The following is a 20,815-nucleotide window of genomic DNA, read 5'->3' on the forward strand; positions in this document are numbered from 1 at the left end:
GAAGATTTGTCCCAATAATATCTTGTTATCTCAGGTGAGCGACTTTGGGTATTTCAGGCCCTCTTGTTATATCAACAATATCAAGGCCGTGTTTGAATGTGTATCTTAATACTATCTGGGCTGAGTTTGAATCTGAGTATCGTACGTCCTAACAAAATGCGTCTAAATCTTATCTTTGAAAAACTTAAAAAGCCACCTGTAATTCTCAATTTTTAGGAAATAAGGTTATTGTGTTAATCTTGACAAAATTCTTGATGTCACTTATAGCATTCATTCTTGCTGATGCTTGATGTTATAAATTGTCTTTATATTATCTAGGTAATGTTCTGCCAGAAAGTGGGTCACCAGTAGAATCTTAGCAAATCTCATATTTTAACTCGTCATACTGAAACTAAGTTCGAATGTTAATATTTATTAAATTGAGGTCGAATCTATATAATCTTCGTCCCACGTCTATGTCACCAGCTAAAATCTAGCTTAACTTTGTTTTTTACTCTCAATGCCATACGTATGGCTTTAACTTGATGAAGCGATGTCAAAATTGAAATACTGACAATAACTTGGTCACGCCTAGAAAAAAAGCAAGGCATTTTTGCTAGTGTCGCACGTTACAAATTTACCAGGAAGTGCACAAAACACATCAGTATTTGGTTCAGTTGTGTTAAACATTATATGAGCGTTGCACAAAAATGGAATTTCCGTACATGTTTTGTTACTTGCGTTTTTAGCTTACCTTGGCGTAACGTGCATATGGGGAGCTTTTCCGTCGTTTGTCATGCGTTGTGCCTCGTCAACATTTCCATTGTATACATTAGAGACCTCAATTATGGCAATATTTTCATGAAAGCTTGACCCAAATATTGTCCCATTAATTTCTTAACTATGTTGGAAACAGGGTCACGTGAGGAAAAAAAAGATCATTATGTCACATTGAAGAAAAATGCTTGTGAACACTTGAAGACACATTTTACGTTAAATATTCGCTAATCTATTTCAGAACATTTACTTGAATAATATCTGTGCCAAATTTGAACATGTTTTAAGACATTTCGTCCAAAAATTGGGTCACCAGTCAAATCTTAGCACATCTCATATTTTAACTCGATCTTAATGAAACTAAGTTTTAATGTTTATATTCATTGAATTGAGTTTAAGTTCGAATCTATATAATCTGCGTCCCACGTCTATGTCACTAGCTAAAGTCTAGCTAAACGTTGTTTTACTCTCGATGCCATACGTATGGCTTATTCTTGATGAAGCGATGTCAAAAAGGAAATATTGACAATATCTTGGTCACGCATAGTAAAAAGAAAACAGGCAAAGGCATTTCTGCTAGTGTCGCTCATTACATATTTACCAGGAAGTGAACACAACACATCGGTATTTGGTGCATATGTGTTTAACATAAGAGGAGTCGAAACAGGGTCACATGATGTCAAAAAAATTTATAAGGTCACCTTGAAGAAAATGCTTGTGAACTCTTAAAGACACATTTTATGTTAAATATGCGCTTATCTATTTCAGACCATTTGCTTAAATGATATCTTTGCCAAGTTTGAACATGGTTAAAGTTCGTTTAAAAACATCGCCACCAGGTGATTGATGCGTTTCACTATATGGCTATAGTTATGCCATGTAAACGGTCTAGAAGTCACATTTTAATTGTATGATCATTGATCTTTCAACACTTTTTTCTTATGACATCTGGGCTGAGATAAATAAAATCATTCATGTCTGTTGAAAAACATGGCCGCCAGAGAGTCGGGTAGTCTTCCTTATATTGCTTTATGATAACTCTGTTGAAGTCACTTTTTTCGGCGTAAGCTGTATTAAGCCAGCTTTTCACCTTAGCCTGACCTTTGTTAGCGTCCAATAGAATTCAAATAAAACTTCCCGCGGCCAAGTACAGATGAATACACTTCATTGACTGCATTGGCTGATTTGAGAATACGACCAGAACATTGGAAACATGTCCGCGTCTTTGTAACACTGTTTTACTGCGTGTTCAGCATGAAACAATTTTATATCTAATGAAAAGGCTTAATAGATAGAACAGTTTTACACTCAATCTCGACATCAATACACTTTGTGCGTCCACCTTTTATTTTCAGAAGATTTTCAGCGCGAGAACGTTTGCACTTAAAGGCTATTTTCTCATATTTATTACTAACTTTCATATTCCTGTCAACATGTTAACATGTTAAAGTATAGAGAGCAGTGGAAGCGAAGACTCACTTTAATGCATTGCATTTCAACTCGCGAGGTATATTGGGTCAATTTGCGGCCACTGTGTGTGAATGTCAGAGTTTACATACAGGTCATCGCTGCGTCTCTACCCTATGTGCTGATCGGAGTTCGCGGCCAGGAAAATAATCGTTACATAATAAAGACGCTATAGCGTGAACTAGGTGAACTGGAATTTTCTTTAGACCAGACAGATGTTAAATGAAGATATCCAGCGATATCATATGGTATGTCAATAATAGATTCTGAATGTGTTTTACAACAATACCATGATACATATTATTTTTAATTAATTTAACAAGAATTATGCCATCATATTGACTAATGAATTAAGCATGAGCGCAATGATTTTCGATACTGTTAAAAATCGAATCAAATAGCAACGCCAGACAAACCACTAAAACAGGTTTGTTCGAAGAACGCGTGTATAAATATTTAAAATATATACGGATACTTCGCGTGTGGCCGGTTGACTCATATGTTTTAATTTCACTTCCATTCTTCTTTTGGTTTTCTGTTTTGTATCTATACGTTTATGACCAGCAATATGTAATAATGTAAAATAAGCCGCGAAAACTCCGCGTATCATCCCGTACTGCGTTTGCTGCAGCTAAGAACTGCACAGAAAAAGACATTCGCTATCTTTGATCTCATTCATTGAAGTCTTTTCCTTTCATTAACTGCAACCACAATCAACGCCGTATATCTTTTTTAAAGATATTTCTTGTTGCCTAATGTTCTCGAAACTTAAATGTTTGCCTAAATATTATTTTACTTGAGTTCGAAAATGTGTCCGATCTGTTAAAATATATGGCCGCCACGGTATGTATTAGTTGAGCTTGTACTTTGGGCTAAAGTTCATTTTTGTAAAACAGATTCAATTTGCTCCTTTCTCACGGTGTAAAAAATCATTAAAGAAACGCCTAATATTACGATGTTGATGGTGTTTTGTTGATGAGGATGATGGTTAACGATGATGCTGAGAATGATTATAATGATGCTCGGTATCAATTCGAATTACACGAATTAAAGCCCAATATTTCTAAATATTCCATATTTCTCAAATTAATTATTGCCATTGATTAATAGTATTTCATTGAAGTATTCACAAAATCACGTAGTTTTTTCATATAATAATTTCATATAAGTATGCCCCCTTCGAAGAAGAGGGGGTATATTGTTTTGCACATGTCGGTCGGTCAGTCCGTCCGTCGGTCGGTCCGTCCGTCGGTCCGTCTCCGGATGATAACTCAAGAATGCTTAGGCCAAGGATCATGAAACTTCATAGGTACATTGATCATGACTGGCAGATGAGCCCTATTGATTTTCAGGTCACAAGATCAAAGGTCATAGTCACAGTGACTCGAAATAGTAAAATGGTTTCCGGATGATAACTCAAGAATGCTAACGACTAGGAGCATGAAACTTCATAGGTACATTGATCATGACTGGCAGCTGACCCCTATTGATTTTCATGGCACTAGGTCAAAGGTCAAGGTCACAGTGACTCGAAATAGTAAAATGGTTTCCGGATGATAACTCAAGAATGCTTAGGCCTAGGTTCATGAAACTTCATAGGTACATTGATCATGACTGGCAGATTAGCCCTATAGATTTTCAGGTCACTAGGTCAAGGTCAAGGTGACTCAAAACAGTAATTTAAAAATGGTTTCCAGATGATAACTCAAGAATGCTTACGCCCAGTTTCATGAGTTTTTACAAATAATTCTTCTTTGACTTTTAATGCAATGTCAAGTAGTTGTAATTGGATATATCTCCATTTGATTTTTTAAAAATCATAAGGGATCTATTGAACCTTGTATAGACAGCCTCTTTTACAGGAGAGATTACCAGCTAGTGGCTATGCAAGTTTTCACCCATACATAAATCTTAAGTTTCGAATACTAATATTAACATTGTTTGTTGGCAATATTTTCAATCATCAGATGTTTGTCATAATAATGAGCGTAGAAATGAAATTCGTATATTTCATGAATTGATTTTAATCTTCTGAAGTTCACCTTGTCAGAATATGTTTGGTACTTAAGGTCTCAGGTGAGCGCCTTAAATCCTATTGCCCTATTGTTTTAGATTTACATAATAAGTATTGCACTTTTTGCACGCAAACATGTCCATGTATGTTATAAGTTAAAAATGTTGCACGGTTAATTTCTGTCAACAATGCAAGATGTTTAAATAATGCTTAGATGATGTCGATAAGTCAGATAAGAACAACGCCGATTTAAACACCTTAAATGTAGCGTCTTTATTTGAATAATTTTGTGAAATCTGTAGATCATGATATTTATGGGCAATAATTGCTGTTCTCTTTATACAGAGGGAGGTTTTCCATTAAAAGATTGTGTCGACTATCTTTGTCAGTCTCTAGAGGCGTTAAAACCGACACATCTCAAGCAGATACTACTCGTCGAGATTACACAGGAACACTTTGAAAAGATAAGCAGGTTGATAACAGGGAGGAAGACGTGGACAAGAAAAAAGGAATCAAGGGTATAAATATGTCTTGCATAACTGTTTTAAAACAGGCCGTGGCATAGTAATTTATGACATACCCCGAAAAATGCCCATAGTATTTTGTATCACTCATATTTGGTTTGGTTTGGTTTGTAATGGGTTGTGTTTATAACTTTCGCATTTGGAAGTTTCTCTTTATTCGCGACATTTTTGTAATTTTTATTTTGTTTAAAAAAAAGAAATATACTTTTTGTAAACAAATTTAAAGAATTAATCGGACTTTATTCTTCCATCTTGCAAAACGGTTAGTAGTGTGAAAAGCGAAACGAAAGATAACTTTTATTATATGTTATTTATAATATGATATATTATTGAAAAATGTGTATATGTTAATTACCATCATGTGACCATTAAACAGAAGCTTTAGTAAATAATATTTATAACATGTATTTATTTTTCATTATCGAAAACCTAAAATGAGGATCATCATATAGCCCTCAAAATGTTCGGCGTGTATTTGCATAACAAAACATTAATAAATAAATTATATTGAACGATGAGGTATACTATATTTATGTGACATTAAACAATAACAAATTAAGTAAAACATTATTCATAGAAGACTGCCATATATGCTAGACTGTGTATTCACCTGGTTCTTGCTGCGGATCATATTGATGAAAACATTCTTATATAAAGCTAAAGGATTTTATGGTATTCTTTTTTCCAACAAATTCGTTTACCACTCATCACAATTTATGTTCACATAATTTTAAAAATGTTTAGTTATTAAAAACGCACATTAACATATGCGTTTATATCATTGTATTATTGACAATATTATATGTGTTTAAATACATTCTATTTATACTTCGGCGTCTACATATTGAAGTATTGTCATTGTACGTTGCAATGTCTTGTACAGTTTGTAGATATTTATTTCATTTTAATGTGTTGTGCATGAATGTATTTATTGAGAAATTTCTGACTTATGGCCATTGTGTGAAATCATTGACGAAGGCCCGTTGCTCTGACCTGCATTTTTACTAATGTTTGTTCATATTCATTTGAAGTTTATACCTGTTTCGATTGAAGTTGCTATCTGTATTCAATATTCGGATTGAATTTAAGAGATTTTAAAATATATGATTAGTATGTAATATTAATTTGAGATATATTTACTTATGAACAAAAATATAAAATGCATGTTTTCTGGGCCATTTTATGTGGTTAGTTTAGCAGAATGATTCCTATTTTCTTCAATCATACACGTGACGATTTATGTGCAATTAGTGCATTAATGTATGTCTATGTATCTAGTTCGTAAGTACAAGCTCTTACATGCTCTGTTTAGCTGTAAGAATCATAATACAATGTCCCTCACTAATGCCTATAAATGATCCATGCGAGTATATCGTTTTACGCTACAGATAACGGAAAACAATAATAAAACATCAATGTTACAAGATAAGTATTGATGCAAAGCATCAAAGGGCGTCGGGAATTTCAGTGTAAAAGGCACTCAATGAAGTTACATGGAACGATTTTTTTCAACTGTAAATATTAATATATTGGCCGATTATTTTAAACAAAATAGAAAAAGATACTGGTATAACCATTATCTATGATTTTGTGTTATAACCCAGTTGGGTTATTTCCCAGTCCCTGTGATCTTTCCCCTGTAATCAGTTGTACAAACATATGTACATTGATCCGTAAAATAACTTCTCCTCCCATAAGCGAAAACAATGCAGTACATACTAGTCGCCGCCCTCCAGGGCGACGCCAATAGTCATTTAACCAGGGCTCCCGCTGCCGTTCGGTATTTCACCAAATGCGAAAGTTTTAGAAAACTTGCGATACAATCTCTCAATTTGAAAAACAAGTGGCCATTAAAATCAATTAGTTCTGGAGAATGCCTATTCAACACATGTGGTGCTAAAGTTGAGCATTAAAATGGACAGTAGGGGACCATAAAACTTCTTGAAAGTTTTCTTAGATGATGCCTTGATTAATGAACTTGTGCCACTTAACTATGCTTCTGCAGTTAAATGGCCCATTAAAACTACACTCAAGAATAAGAAAATGGAAAGAGTTTACCTCTAAGATTTTCCTGGCTATGGCAACAAATATTGGGCTCATTTACATGTTAGATCTGGAATGTATGTTGTTATGCCCCCCTTCGAAGAAGACGGGGTATATTGTTTTGCTCATGTCGGTCGGTCGGTCCGTCCGTCCGTCCACCAGATGGTTTCCGGATGATAACCCAAGAACGCTTAGGCCTGGGATCCTGAAACTTCATAGGTAGATTGATCATGACTGGCAGATGACCCCAATTGATTTTCAGGTCAAAGGTCAAGGTCACAGTGACTCATTACAGTAAAATGGTTTCCGGATGATAACTCAAGAATGCTTACGCCTAGGAACATGAAACTTCATAGGTACATTGATCATGACTGGCAGATGAGCCCTATTGATTTTCAGGTCACTAAGTCAAAGGTGAAGGTCACAGTGACTCGAAACAGTAAAATGGTTTGCGGATGATAACTCAAGAATGCTTACGCCTATGATCATGAAACTTGATAGGAACATTGATCATGACTGGTAGATGACCTCTATTAATGTTCAGGTCACTAGGTCAAAGGTCAAGGTCACAGTGACTTGAAACAGTAAAATGGTTTCCGGATGATAACTCAAGAATGCTTACGCCTAGGATAATGAAACTTCATAGGAACATTGATCATGACTGGCAGATGACCCCTCTTGATGTTCAGGTCACTAGGTCAAAGGTCCATATCACATTGACTGGAAATAGTAAAATGGTTTCCGGATAACTCAAGAATGCTTACGCCTATGATCATGAAACTTCATAGGTACATTGATCATGACTGGCAGATGAGCCCTATTGATTTTCAGGTCACTAAGTCAAAGTTGAAGGTCACAGTGACTCGAAACAGTAAAATGGTTTGCGGATGATAACTCAAGAATGCTTACGCCTATGATCATGAAACTTAATAGGAACATTGATCATGACTAGTAGATGACCTCTATTGATGTTCAGGTCACTAGGTCAAAGGTCAAGATCACAGTGACTTGAAACAGTAAAATGGTTTCCGAATGATAACTCAAGAATGCTTACGCCTAGGATAATGAAACTTCATAGGTAAATTGATCATGACTGGCAGATGACCCCTCTTGATGTTCAGGTCACTAGGTCAAAGGTCTCTGTCACATTGACTGGAAATAGTAAAATGGTTTCCGGATGATAACTCAAGAATGCTTACGCCTATGATCATGAAACTTCATAGGTACATTGATCATGACTGGCAGATGACCCCTATTTATTTTCAGGTCACTAGGTCAAAGGTCAAGGTCACAGTGACTCAAAATAGTAAAATGGTTTCCTGATGATAACTCAAGAATATTTAGGCCTAGGATCATGAAACTTCATAGGTACATTGATCATCACTGGCAGGTGACCCCTATTGATTTTCAGGTCACTAGTTCAAAGGTCAAGGTCACAGTGACAAAAACCGTATTCACACAATGGCTGCCACTACAACTGATAGCCCATATGGGAGGCATGCATGTTTTGCAAACAGTCCTTGTTAAATGAGATTTTAAATAAAAACGAATATTTGAGAAAAAAATACTTTTAATATTTTATTGCTTAAAATGTACAAGGAAGTGAAAATAGACGGAACATTACTGATTAAATAACAGAGAATGAGTATGTATGTTTCGATATGGAAGAGTTAACATGCATGTTTTGGCACATGACGCAATGACAACACAACATGACAATATATAATGAGCATTGAACTTATTTATGACGCGAGTTTGTGGTCCGTATTGGAGCTGAATGTTCGGTGAACTGGACATTCAAGTAAGTAATAGTGTAATATTGTTTTTTTAATAATAAATAAAAAATAAAAGCATTCTATCGCATTGAACACTATGATTTAAGAATGGTCACAAAATGGCTCATATTTTTAAAAGTGGCGAATAAAGTATTCAAGTGGCGAAAATTGGTGGCGAAAGAAACATTTAACCCAGCGAGAGCGCTGTTAACGGCTTAAAAAAAATGTTGCCTAGTTTTACTTTGTGGTTATTACAAGGTGAATGCTCGCGTCCTATATATATTATTTGTCATTAGCGGAATTTGAAAGAATTACCACAAGTTTAATAATGTGTTTCAAAAACTGCATGAGCTTGAAAGCGAGGTAATTAAATATTGACAGTCCTGGCATTTCTAAATTATATAGCGCTATAAAACATGTTTGTACTGAACAATGCATATGTTCATTTGCATATGATACCAATAAACTTTAGTTTAATGATGCTTAAATGGTTTAGTTGTTAACAAATCCTTTCACTATTTTCATAAATTACAAAGACCTTAGTGTTATTTCGATGTGAATGTTACTAAACGCACTTGTTAATACTGTTAGACATATGAAACTTGTTTTAATTCATAAGCATTAAAGGGGCCTTTTCACAGATTTTGGCATATTTTGAATTTTGTCATTAAATGCTTTATATTGATAAATAAAATATGTGGAACTTAAAAGCTGCAGTAAAAAATCAAGAATAAAATTAAAAAAAGGAAAAAAAAGTAGTCGGTACCAGGGCTCGAACCAGTGACCCCCGGAGTCCTGGAATTAGTCTGAAGTAAAAGCGCATTAACCCTCTCGGCTATTCCGCCGGGTATACACAGTTTAAGTATTTTATACCTTATATAAGCCATCTACGCAGTTTTGTAAATTTAAACGACAACAACAGAACTCTCCAAATTATTCAATCGTATCGCGTTGCAACGCTTTATAATTTTTAGGTTTTCAAATCGTCAAAACATACATATAATGGCTATATTGGACTCTGGTAAATGTTCAGTAATAGTGTTTCCTCACAAATATCATAACTAAAACGAAAATTTGCGAATCTGAAATAACTTTTTTTCAATTTTGTCAATTTACCAAACCGTGAAAAGATCCCTTTAAAGGAAATAATTCACAGATTTTCAAAATGACGATTAAAATAAAATCTCAAAGAATCAAATATTAATGTATGCAATATATACCAACAAGCGGCATAACCCGAATGATAGTTGAAAAGTACGTTCAGCAGGGTTTAACATATGAAAGTGATTTTATTTGTATGACACTTGAGTCAAACATTTGTTGTAAATGATATCTCGACCGAGTTCCACCTAGTTCCAGTCCGTTGAAAAACATCGCAACTAGAAGCGTTGCAGTTTTCCTTTTGGGGGTTCAATCAACCATGTAACACTTTACATGTAAAAAATAGTCCAATCTTAGTGAAACTTAGTCACAACACTTGTTCACCTGATATCTTCTTCAAGTTAGAAACTGTGTCATTTGAGGTAAAAACGTAGATCTAAAGATTATAGTAAAGGACAAGCTTGTTTATACTCTTGAAGTCGTATTTTTGTAATGAAAAAAACATGAAACTTGGTCAGAAAAACGAATTGTTTTTATGATATATGGGCCGTCTTTAAAATGGTTCCAATTCGTTGAAAAACATGGCCGCCATTAGGCTGAGCATTTTTCCTTATGTGCTTTCCGTGCAACATGTGTTAACAATATAGAAGTCACATTTTAGTTCCATTATCACGAAACTTGCTTATTAGATTTGTAATTTTGACAACTAGGTCGAGTTTAAAAAAATGGTTAAAGACTGTTTATAAAGATGGCTGCTAGTGGGTGGCGGAGTTTTCCTAAAAAAACAGAGTTAATTCTCTTCTGACATTTTCTGCCCAATCGTCATTGTACTCAGAATGTTCTCAGTTGAAATCAAACTGGTTCTGGTCTGTTGACAAATATGGCCGCCACGTATGTGCTTATTTAGCTTCTAATTTTGGCTTATTTTACTACAAATGCTGTTTCATTGGTTCATTATTTGATCTTTCTTCCAACTTACATGATACGCAAGGAGCTGCATTTGGCATCCTTTCATCTGATCTATAAATTATTCAAAACTGACCTATGGAACTTTGTATAAACCGCCTTTTTGCGGGAGAGACAACTTTCAATGCTGTTTCGGTCTAAATTCTCAAAAGTTTGTCATTATAATAAGGTGTGTTTTTTTTCCGCGGATTGGTAAAACGGTAGGGTTAGTTGGTAGAGGTACGACCGATTTCTCTACATATTTCTTAAGATTAGTGAAAAAAATATTTTGAAACCATTCCGTACATTAAAGTGATAGCTATTTCTCTGCGTTCACGCCGCGACCATCGGCGATGTTGAATCATCCACACTTCGTTCTTGGATTGTTAAAAACTGCTACTGTGGCCTTGGCGTTTGAATTGTGAGTGCATTGCGACCATAAAGCGTAGGCGTTGCGTGCATGAAAGGGCTAATTGTTTTGCAAAATTTTCATAATTATACTTGCTTCAATGTATGAAGACATTATTTGGTTTTAATTATATTCGCTCGCTCAGCGTTATGCAAAAGTCCAAGATTGGTAAGCAGGTCATCTTCTGAGAGAGGCCTACGGCGTACGAACAGATTACCAGCAATACCAGACGCTTGCTAAATACAGTTAAGTCCGAAACTGGAAAGCTGGCCAAGATCGGCTTGAACGAACAGTACAAAGAAACAATTCTAAAAGAGAGCACTCACAACTCATGATAAAAGCTCATGATCATTCATGTAAGGATAAGGAAAAAAAGACAGATACCTGACATCTAGTCTGCAAAGATCCGAGTTTTGGACAAGAACGTTGCTGTTCTACTGTGATGGTATTGGTCGACCCGCACGAGATATTCAAGATCGGCCAAATAAAGCATCGGTGACTTCACAACGTTCACACTACGTTCAATACATGTATTCGACGAAACTGCTGCAACCGTGAAGTTTGAACGGCGTTGCTTCTGTGTCTATGGCGTCCACAAGATGATCGTACTGAATTCTAGCCATATTGCTTTAAAAACATCGGCGTTTTGGCGCCGTTCGTAAGCATTTCCAATACAACTCCTTACGTCACGTGCGATCTTGCCGCGTCTTGTGTCGCCGTAAGAACGCAGTTCACAGAAAGCAAGTCCCGTTTGATGGGGTTATAATCAAATTTTACGTTGAGAATAAACAGAAGCATTGTCTTTTTTACAAGAAAGGCATCCAACAAACCCAATAACATTTTAATCACATCATTAACGCGGCTTCATAGGCGACCCTACTACGTCTTGAGTCGCCGTTGGAAAATAAGAGAACGCCACCCCTTTTTATCGATGTATTTTACCTCTAATTTAACATTGTAAATGAAGTTGACCCCATTTTGGTTGTAATGATTAAAAAACGTCAAAAAACGACGTGCACATTTATTCTAAGAAAGATGACCAGAGTATATTGTTCTTCCTCTGGCTCAATACAATGTAGACAGAATTTGAGATCCTGCTAGAATTTAAACAATACATTATATGTTATACGGGCAAAAGCCCGCGAAGCGGGCGTTGACCGTTTATTTGTATCAATTTTCTGAAATACAGAGAGACATTACCTTATAGGCTATCAAATCAAATAATTCCTGCCATCATCTATTTTCGCGATGGAAAATCAAAGACCGCTGAAGCAACATAGGCACTTCGACAAACGCTACATGACACGTAGATGCATTCCTCAAGAAATAATACGTCATGGCAGTGATTATTGTGTAGCGAATCGTACTCTATTTTATTGTATTATATGTTTTTCAACGCCAAATGCCATTTTTATTTTCTTCCTGTTTTCCTGTTTCCCGGCCTAACGCCGTTACGGGAATAAGCCAAATACCAAAGACTGCTATACTAAATTTCGCGTTCACCTTTTCCAAACATAATGTTCAGAAATATAACTCGTCTAAAATGTATTGCCTAAATCCCAACGCAATTAATCGAATAAGATTAGTCTCGAATTTATTTTATTCGTTCAATTCTGCACCTTATTTTTATTATTATCCTCATAAATTAATAAAAATATATATTTTAAAAGCCTGTTAAAATAATTAACCCCAGCGTTGTTTAGAGGTCTTAAATTTAAAGGGAGGTCACCACTGCGAAAATAACATTACCGAAATCCAGCATCCGGTGTGTATTCCCTAATTCCGGTCGCGAGCGGTGCATTTTTGGTATTCGTCTGCAGCAGATATTGAGGGAAGAGCTGTCCTGTTGAGAGCTCCTGGTCTTGGTATATTTTATTTAAAAAAATGGTTTTTTTAGGAATTATAATTGAGAACTAAATAACAACAACCAACTTCAATATAAATTGGTATAATTATCCACATCATTAACAAATTTCACATAATTTCTTTATTCGAATACACATTTGTGTTATTCAAAGTACTGGTAGTCAAGAAACTTCACGTATTCATGTATTTATGGTATGGAAATGTCAACATTTAATTTCATATTCATGTCATTCAGTTGAATATATTATTTTTACTGGCATTTTTTCACTACTTATTAAAGACTTATTCCAATAATGATACCATTGAGAAATAAGCATTGACTTATTCAATTTTCTGATACCATAGAAAAAGTAGCATTTAATTTGATATTTCATTTATTTTTATTAAAGCGTTATTTTGGCTCACTAAAGTAATACATTTCCCATTATACAAATGTCTTCTACAAGTCGCACTGAACATACTGCATCCCTACGCATATTGAAAATAACTCAAGTTCAACGAAAGCAACAAAAGCAAATTCTAGAAAGCGTACTCACGCCGAAGTTACAAAAAGTAATTTAAATAACCCAAAAGTCAAAACTACAGAAAATAATATTTTGAACACAATCATGTCCATATATTTATTAAAAATACATGGTTATCAAAAAAAACTTAAAAAGCACCTATAATCATATTAAAGGATTATTGAACATCCTTGTTAAGGTATTGATTCTCATTCTCACAACACTAGTATTACGTATTCGCATTGAAATTCCTGCACATCCATACCTTTGGTTATTTGATAAAAACTTGTAATATTGTTTCAATTATATTTCAAAATTTTATCAAATCAGAAAAGAAATTTTTGTACAGGGATTGTAATGAAATATGAATACTTTATGGTCTGGGGCATTAATATTGCATGTAATGTGATGTGAAACACGCACTGAAACAGGCACAAAACATGTCGAATTGTGTATTTAAATGACGTCCTTTTTCTACGAATAGAGCAAGGGGGGTTTATTTTATTTGTCTAACTTAAATGAATGATACTTTTTAGCGAGCTCGAAGAGCAAGCCGCAGGCTTGCTCGAGTATACGGTAACATGAGTATCTTACTGTACAGGTTATTGTTTTGAAAAGCTTGGTATCTTCGCGCGCAATATCCGAACCGGAACTGGAAATTTTCGAAGTAAATAACCGGGGCTTCTCCTGATTGATTATAATGATAAAAATGATCAAATTAACGGCTTCTAAATATTATAAAATTCTTCTCTATATCTATTGTGACTATATTTCGAATGACGCATCTGGTTATTTCCGTTTTAGAGATAAGTATGACGTCACTTTGATTGTCCGCGCACTTTTTATGAATGAAGACGACGTCATTTGATGTTCATAGTTGTGTTGACGTCACGTTTTCGCGGAAAAGTGGAAAATGTTCGGTTAATATAATTCTCATTTATAACCTTTAAATCGTGTCTGAATCGAAATAACGTAAGCGTTGGTTATTACGGTGACTTTCACACTTATCTCTTGAACAGTATCAGCGCCGTCGTTTACGTAACCTTCGCTAATAACCAACGGTTCGTCGTTCCAATTCTTGTTACAAATATAAAGAAATGAAACTCCAGCTGCTGGAGCAGTATTGCATTCTCATTATATACAATTGGTTGGTTCTTTATTTAAGGCTAGTGACCAATGCCAAAACAGTACAAAACAGCACAATACAAAACAACATAAACACATATAAGAATAACGCTGTGGTCACCGCCTTGGAACGGTCAATGCAAAGCATTGGGAGTTTAAATTGGTTTTAGAGCGCTCAACCTCACACTTAGCTCAGCAATATTTATGATACATATAAGTGTAAATATAATTTAACCTCATAGCATTGCAACTCAAATTAAACAATAATAAAAGGAAATTAAAATGCATTCAATTAAATTACCATTTAACTACTCAATGGTAGGAAAGAGACCAGAGCAACAGAGTTACAACTTTTTGAGGAGACTTAATGCTCAAAAAGGAACAAAAAAATATGCTGCCTGGCCCTTGTGAAATCTAAGTATAGTATGCAACATGGAGAAATCATTGATGATGCCAGTGACGATGATATGCACCTGAAATTATAATTGACAAGATAGCAACAGTTGGCTGTTCTAAATTTTTACATTGTATGTCCTAGTTTATTGTTTAGTGATTTTTAAAGGTAATGCCAAGGACACACATACTAGATTATTATCTATGTCCTTGGTATATACCAATTAATCTTTGTTTGCTGCACAATTTGTTTATAGTTTCATGCATTACAGCAACTTTCAACTACATGTTGTATATATCTTCTCTTCAGGTATACATAGTATACAAATACATGTCACTTATATAGCGCAAAAATTATTATAAAAATATTCTATTGCGCTTCACAAACACTGCACATTGCTTATCTGTGAAAAAGATTGAACAAATGAGTTTTAAGTCTTGATCTAAAACAGCCCTCATTGTCAATGATTTTTAAGTGGCTTGGTAGATTGGTCCACCACTTCGGGCCAACAACAGCTATAGATCTATCCGCGATCTTAGTTCGCCTCCTGGGAATAACAAGATTACAGTCACTTTGTGATCGAAGTCTATATCGACTGTTCGCCGGGACAAACATTTCTTGCAAGTAACCTGGAGCATAACCATGGACAACACGAAAGACCATAACCAGGACTTTGTACATGATTCTAGCTTTTACTTGTAGCCAGTGGAGTTGTTTCAAGAGTTAAATACTTTGTTGATCAAATGACGCATTCAAGACCACTATTTTGAGTCCGCTGGAGCTTTTGAATTTGGTAAGCTGGTAGGTCGGTGAATAAACCATTGCAAAAGTAAATATGGGAGTGTACAAGACTATGCACTAACACCTCCGCTAACTTCTGTGCCAAATGCCTGCGTACATGTATAGCTTTTAATTTTTAATAATTATTGAAGTATAGGTCACTTTATGGTTCAGATAATTACTTATAAAAAATATTGAAGTTATTTTGTTACAAGGACTGGTTTGTTGCTCTTAACCGCAGTTGGTATTCGAAGCATATATATTTCTAAAGATTTGAGCAAAATAAGGTGATAATATGTAAACTACACAGTCGGCAAATTAGCACCACTTTACAAACAGAAGCTTTTGTGGGCTTTTCAAACATTTTAAACTGACAATATACTGTTCTAAATCATAACAAAATTTCAATTAAATGTAATTCTTTCTAAAATTTTCCTAAGCAAGGTAATCATACTATTATACAGCCTTGCAGTTTACCTATATATTTTTCAAAAGGTCAGATAGCTTAATTGGTACAGCAACCCAGGCCACTATCATATGATCAATATCATCAGATGGCTCATGGGTGGATTCGAGTTCGAATCCCGATCTGACCTTTGTAGGTAAACCTGTGGTTGCAAGGCTTGCAACTGATAGTGTGACACTCTGTTTTCGGCGGGGTTTGGGGCTAAAAGTTCTGTTCACCAGGTCACATGAAACCCTTTAATATGGCCCGTTTGTTGTTTAATTGCTGATTGACATAATAATTAAAAGTTCGTTTCCTTATTTTTTATACCAGTGCCTATATTATTACCAGTCTTTACGAACTTCACGTTCTTCTGTAAGGAAGTGCCTATAATAATTTTATTTAAATATCAACTTATTAAAGTTGTTTGTTAGTTTCTTCTATTTAACATTAATCGAGCTCGCTTTGCGTCGAGTCAGTATCGTATGGGCAATTTGGCAACGATGTAAGGAAACAAAAAATTTGCCGTAAAGAGACTGATACCGAAAGTTGGTCGTAGTTTTCAAGATGGCGTCTGTAAATCTCCACGCGAGAAATCGCAACGAAGACAAAATAATGTTATTTTATTGTTTTGACGATGCAAAAGCTTACATAAAAAGAAATGACATTGATACGAATAACCTACATAATTGGTTACAGCACAAAAAACTTTGGTAATACAGGTAAATTCATTTTATTATTTTGTTCATATATCTAAACGTAATGATTTCTGTTGAAAGAAGCATAAATTAATTATTCTTCAAAGTTTAATTGATTGTTGTGGTTGTAACCAGCTGGCGTTTGAAAGAAACTCAAACATATTTTAATGAAAAGAGAAAAGAGAGACATGTTAATCTATAAAAAATAGTTGGTTTGAAAGAAACACATTTAGCTTTCCTTTTTGTTTTCCTTACAATATTGACACTGGGACCATTGACACGACCGTTTTGTAGACCTTCGTCGAGTCAGTATTGTAAAGAATTTGGCAACATGGTTAGAACACAAACATTTTGCTGTAAAGAAACTGCTACCGCATGTTTGTCAAAGTTTTCAAGATGTCGTCTGCCAATCTTCACACGAGAAATCGCAATGAAGACAAGATACTTTTATTTAATTGTTTAAACGATGCAAAAGCACAAATTTAAAAACATGAAATTGATAGTATAATCGTTAAATAATCGGTTATAGAACCAAAAAATTCGGCATTTCCATTTTTGTTTTCCTTACAATATTGACACTACCGTTTTGTAGACCTTGACTAGAGTGAATATAATTAATGAAATTGTTGTCAAATATTATCAATTATAAGTTGAAGAGAAATACAATTACCTTCCATTATTGTCATTTTGAATACATTGAATCGAGCTCTGATTATTTAACAAATTATCATTCCAGTGCTTTTTAAATAAGTAAACTTCTAATGGAAAATAACGGTATCAACTGTTAGCAATTCAGCGTACATTGTTCTATATGCACTTATTTTCATTTATTTATTATTAAGTAACAGCAGTGCAATCTGTAAATACTGTTCTGGAGGCATGGATATTTATACCCAGGTGATGATAGCCATGTATTCACAGCCATGGCAACACAGGGGCATTAAGCAGTGTTTTCTCAGTATTTGATTACTATGTTAATCACTTGAATTTGTACCAAATAGCGTATGTCCTTCAAGATGAGCCATGTTAGAGCAAAATATTAAAAAAATTGTGAAGTTTATTTTTTTTATGTTATTATTTTTTATTCACCATTTACTAAATTAATACTAAATTTACACTGGCACCTATAAATTCTGCCACACTCATATATTTCTTAAATGATGAAATGTTTGCAATACACTATGGTATTAATTATTTGTATACAATAAGTTTGTAAAGACGTTATCAAATCTATTTAGCTTGTATGTGGCCTGAATATTTTTCACAACGGGTAAGTAAAAAAAAGCATGCCTCACAGATAGCTTTTTACTTGCATTAATATTTTGACTTAAAAAAATGAAAGAATTTTTCCCCAATTGATAAAGTATTGTTCATTCCCATCTCCTGTCACAAAATTCCATATTAATTGTCTTTCAAAAATCAAAAAAGTTTTAAAATGAAGACTTATGAAGGTGAAAACATTTGTACTTTCTCTTTTTTTAAGAACAATGTGATTCTATGTACCTTTATCAACTATTGTAATGCCCCCAGTTCGAATGATCGGGGGTATATTGTTTTTGGCCTGTCTGTCTGTCATTCTGTCCCAAAACTTCAACCTTGGTAACCTTGCGATAACTTTTGAAATATTAACTTTTGAAATATTGAACATAGCAACTTGATATTTGGCATGCACGTGTATCTTGTGGAGCTGCACATTTTGAGTGGTGAAAGGTCAAGGTCATCCTTCGAGGTCTAAGGTAAAACAAAAATCAAAGCGGCGCAATAGGGGTCATTGTATTTCTGACAAACACATCTCTTGTTCCTATTAAATGAATGAATTCATGATATGGATTTTTTTGTTTAATTTCATTTTTTTGTGTTTTTTAAATTAAGTGTATACATAAGCAGAAAATAAAAAAAATCTGTTTTGATGAATAATTTCAGTTTTTACTTCATCCTCCCATAAGGTTTGTTGGGTCCATGGGGTGAACCCTTATATGTATGTGAGCCTTGGACATCAGGTTCTGAAATGCCACCATGGTACAGACAAGCATAAGAAGAGAAAACTGGAAAAGGAGAAGGTATTGGACAGAAAAATGGTAACCTTCCCCTCCATGCTTGTCATTGATTTTTAGCTCGGCTGTTTTCGAAGAAAACCCGAGGTATTGTCATAGCCAGCTTGTCGTGTTCGTTGTCGTGTCATTGGCCGTCCGCGTCATGCTAAAACCTTAACATTTTGTCATTGGCTCTAAAATCAAAGTGCTTCAACCTACAACTTTGAAACTTCATATGTAGCTGCACCTTGATGAGTTCTACATGTCACACGCATTTTTGGGTTACTAGGTCAAAGGTCAATTTCACTGTGACCTCTTAAAAAAACAAAAAAAAAATCTGACAAGCTTTCATGTATTCAAAACTGCACCCGCAGCCGAGCGTGGCACCTTTTATGCGGTGCTCTTGTTAGCTTACCTGAGCACCTTGTTAGTATGCAAAATCTTTATTTTCATAAACAATACAATAGCAATGTCTCATATAAATCAGTCTTTACTGAATTGGAAAGCATTGTATTTAATAACAATTTTGTTAAAAAAATAGGATCCAGATGAATCAGCTAAATGCACAAAAATCTTTTATATATAAACTTTGAAACATCAATGTAGCGCATCCTGTAAGCCATTTAATGCAAAAATAAACAATGTACATGTAATGATGGACACAGGATTTTAAAAATGTTCTTAAAATGGTGTTGATTTCAGTGCAAAACAAAAATTTTTGTTCTTATTGTCTTGATGAATGCTCAGATAAAAATATAAGATTTATTTCTTTGGACTTGGTAAAATGCCAACATTGATCAGATCATTCCACGAAGAGTAAAATGTTTACCCTTTTGGGTTTTATACTGACTAATATTATGATGAAATTAGACTTACAGTATCTGTTCTTAAACAAATTTGGTCCAAATAGTTGTCAAAACTCAACACTGTGTGATATCAGATAAAATATGCATTTTCATGTACATAAAGTTGTAAAGATATTAACATACTTTTCAGACAAAGACAGTTAGCAGTGAGCAACATTCATATGCTAAATAGAAAACAAGGCATGCAGTGCAGCTCTCCAAAAAATTGGACTGTCCTGCTTTATCATTCTGAAGGAAGTGTTGATATTCACCCCTGAAGAGGTTGGATGTGTTGTTTTTCTTTTACTTAATTTACCCACAAGCAGGACAATTACTGTACATTACATTGTTTTATTGCAATCATAACACTTAAGAAACCTTACTATTGCACCAATGCTCAAAATCCACTGGTTATATCATCAATTTCTTCTGATTCGTACAAAATGTGCATTTGTATTGTGTTTGCCTCATTTTTATTGTTTTTACCTCTGTAAAAGTGTGATAAGCAAAATATGATGACAATTAAATTAAACATCTTCATCCAATCATTTTTTGCTATTGTTGGTTTTAAGCACTGTTTAGGTTGTCAACATTATGTCATTTAATACAAGGGTTCATCAAGCGAGCTGGACAAAAAAATGGCTGCTTCTAATGTGAGGAGTGATCTGAGTAAAGGCATCAAGAAGATAATGGTGGTGTTTCCTAACATCGAACACAAGTACCATACAAGTGGAGAGGTACTGATCTGTAAAGTACCACTCTGTAAAGTTAAATTTCTGTTGATTCATTTGCTGTAACATGTGATCAAAATTGTCAACAGTTGCCCCATGGGGATTTCTTGTTTACCTGGCATGTAATAATTTAAAAAAATGTAAAAATCTTTTGAATTTGATTTTTTGCAAATGTTTAAAACCAAATCTAAAGACTTTGCTTAATAGCTATTTTTACCAGTGTTAACTAAAAGATGAATAGGATTACGCAGAATATTTAAAAATGTCATCAGACTGCTCCAGCTTTAAACCTGATTTGTTCGGCAGCACTCTGTACCTTTACATTATCCTAGATCTTTCCTTAAAAGATGATGTGTATAAT

General features: G+C 34.5%; 1 protein-coding gene across 7 annotated transcripts in view; it reads left to right on the forward strand.

Annotated features, from left to right (window-relative positions):
* LOC127841515 (uncharacterized) overlaps positions 1-20,815 on the forward strand; it is a 186,309-nt gene that overhangs the window by 46,476 nt on the left and 119,018 nt on the right. For 4 of the 7 annotated variants that reach the window (XM_052370390.1, XM_052370388.1, XM_052370391.1 and 1 more), the window contains one exon: positions 4,583-9,059. The exons of 1 other annotated variant lie outside the window; for it this stretch is intronic. In XM_052370390.1, coding sequence (XP_052226350.1) covers positions 4,583-4,761 — 179 coding nt within the window. In that variant the 3' untranslated portion in view covers positions 4,762-9,059. Of the gene's footprint in view, positions 1-4,582; positions 9,060-20,815 lie in introns of those variants that run through there. 2 more of the 7 variants (XR_008031045.1, XM_052370392.1) reach the window with 2 other exon arrangements.

This window comes from Dreissena polymorpha, chromosome 8 (genome assembly GCF_020536995.1).
Source record: "Dreissena polymorpha isolate Duluth1 chromosome 8, UMN_Dpol_1.0, whole genome shotgun sequence".
In the NCBI taxonomy this organism is placed as follows: Eukaryota; Metazoa; Mollusca; class Bivalvia; order Myida; family Dreissenidae; genus Dreissena; species Dreissena polymorpha.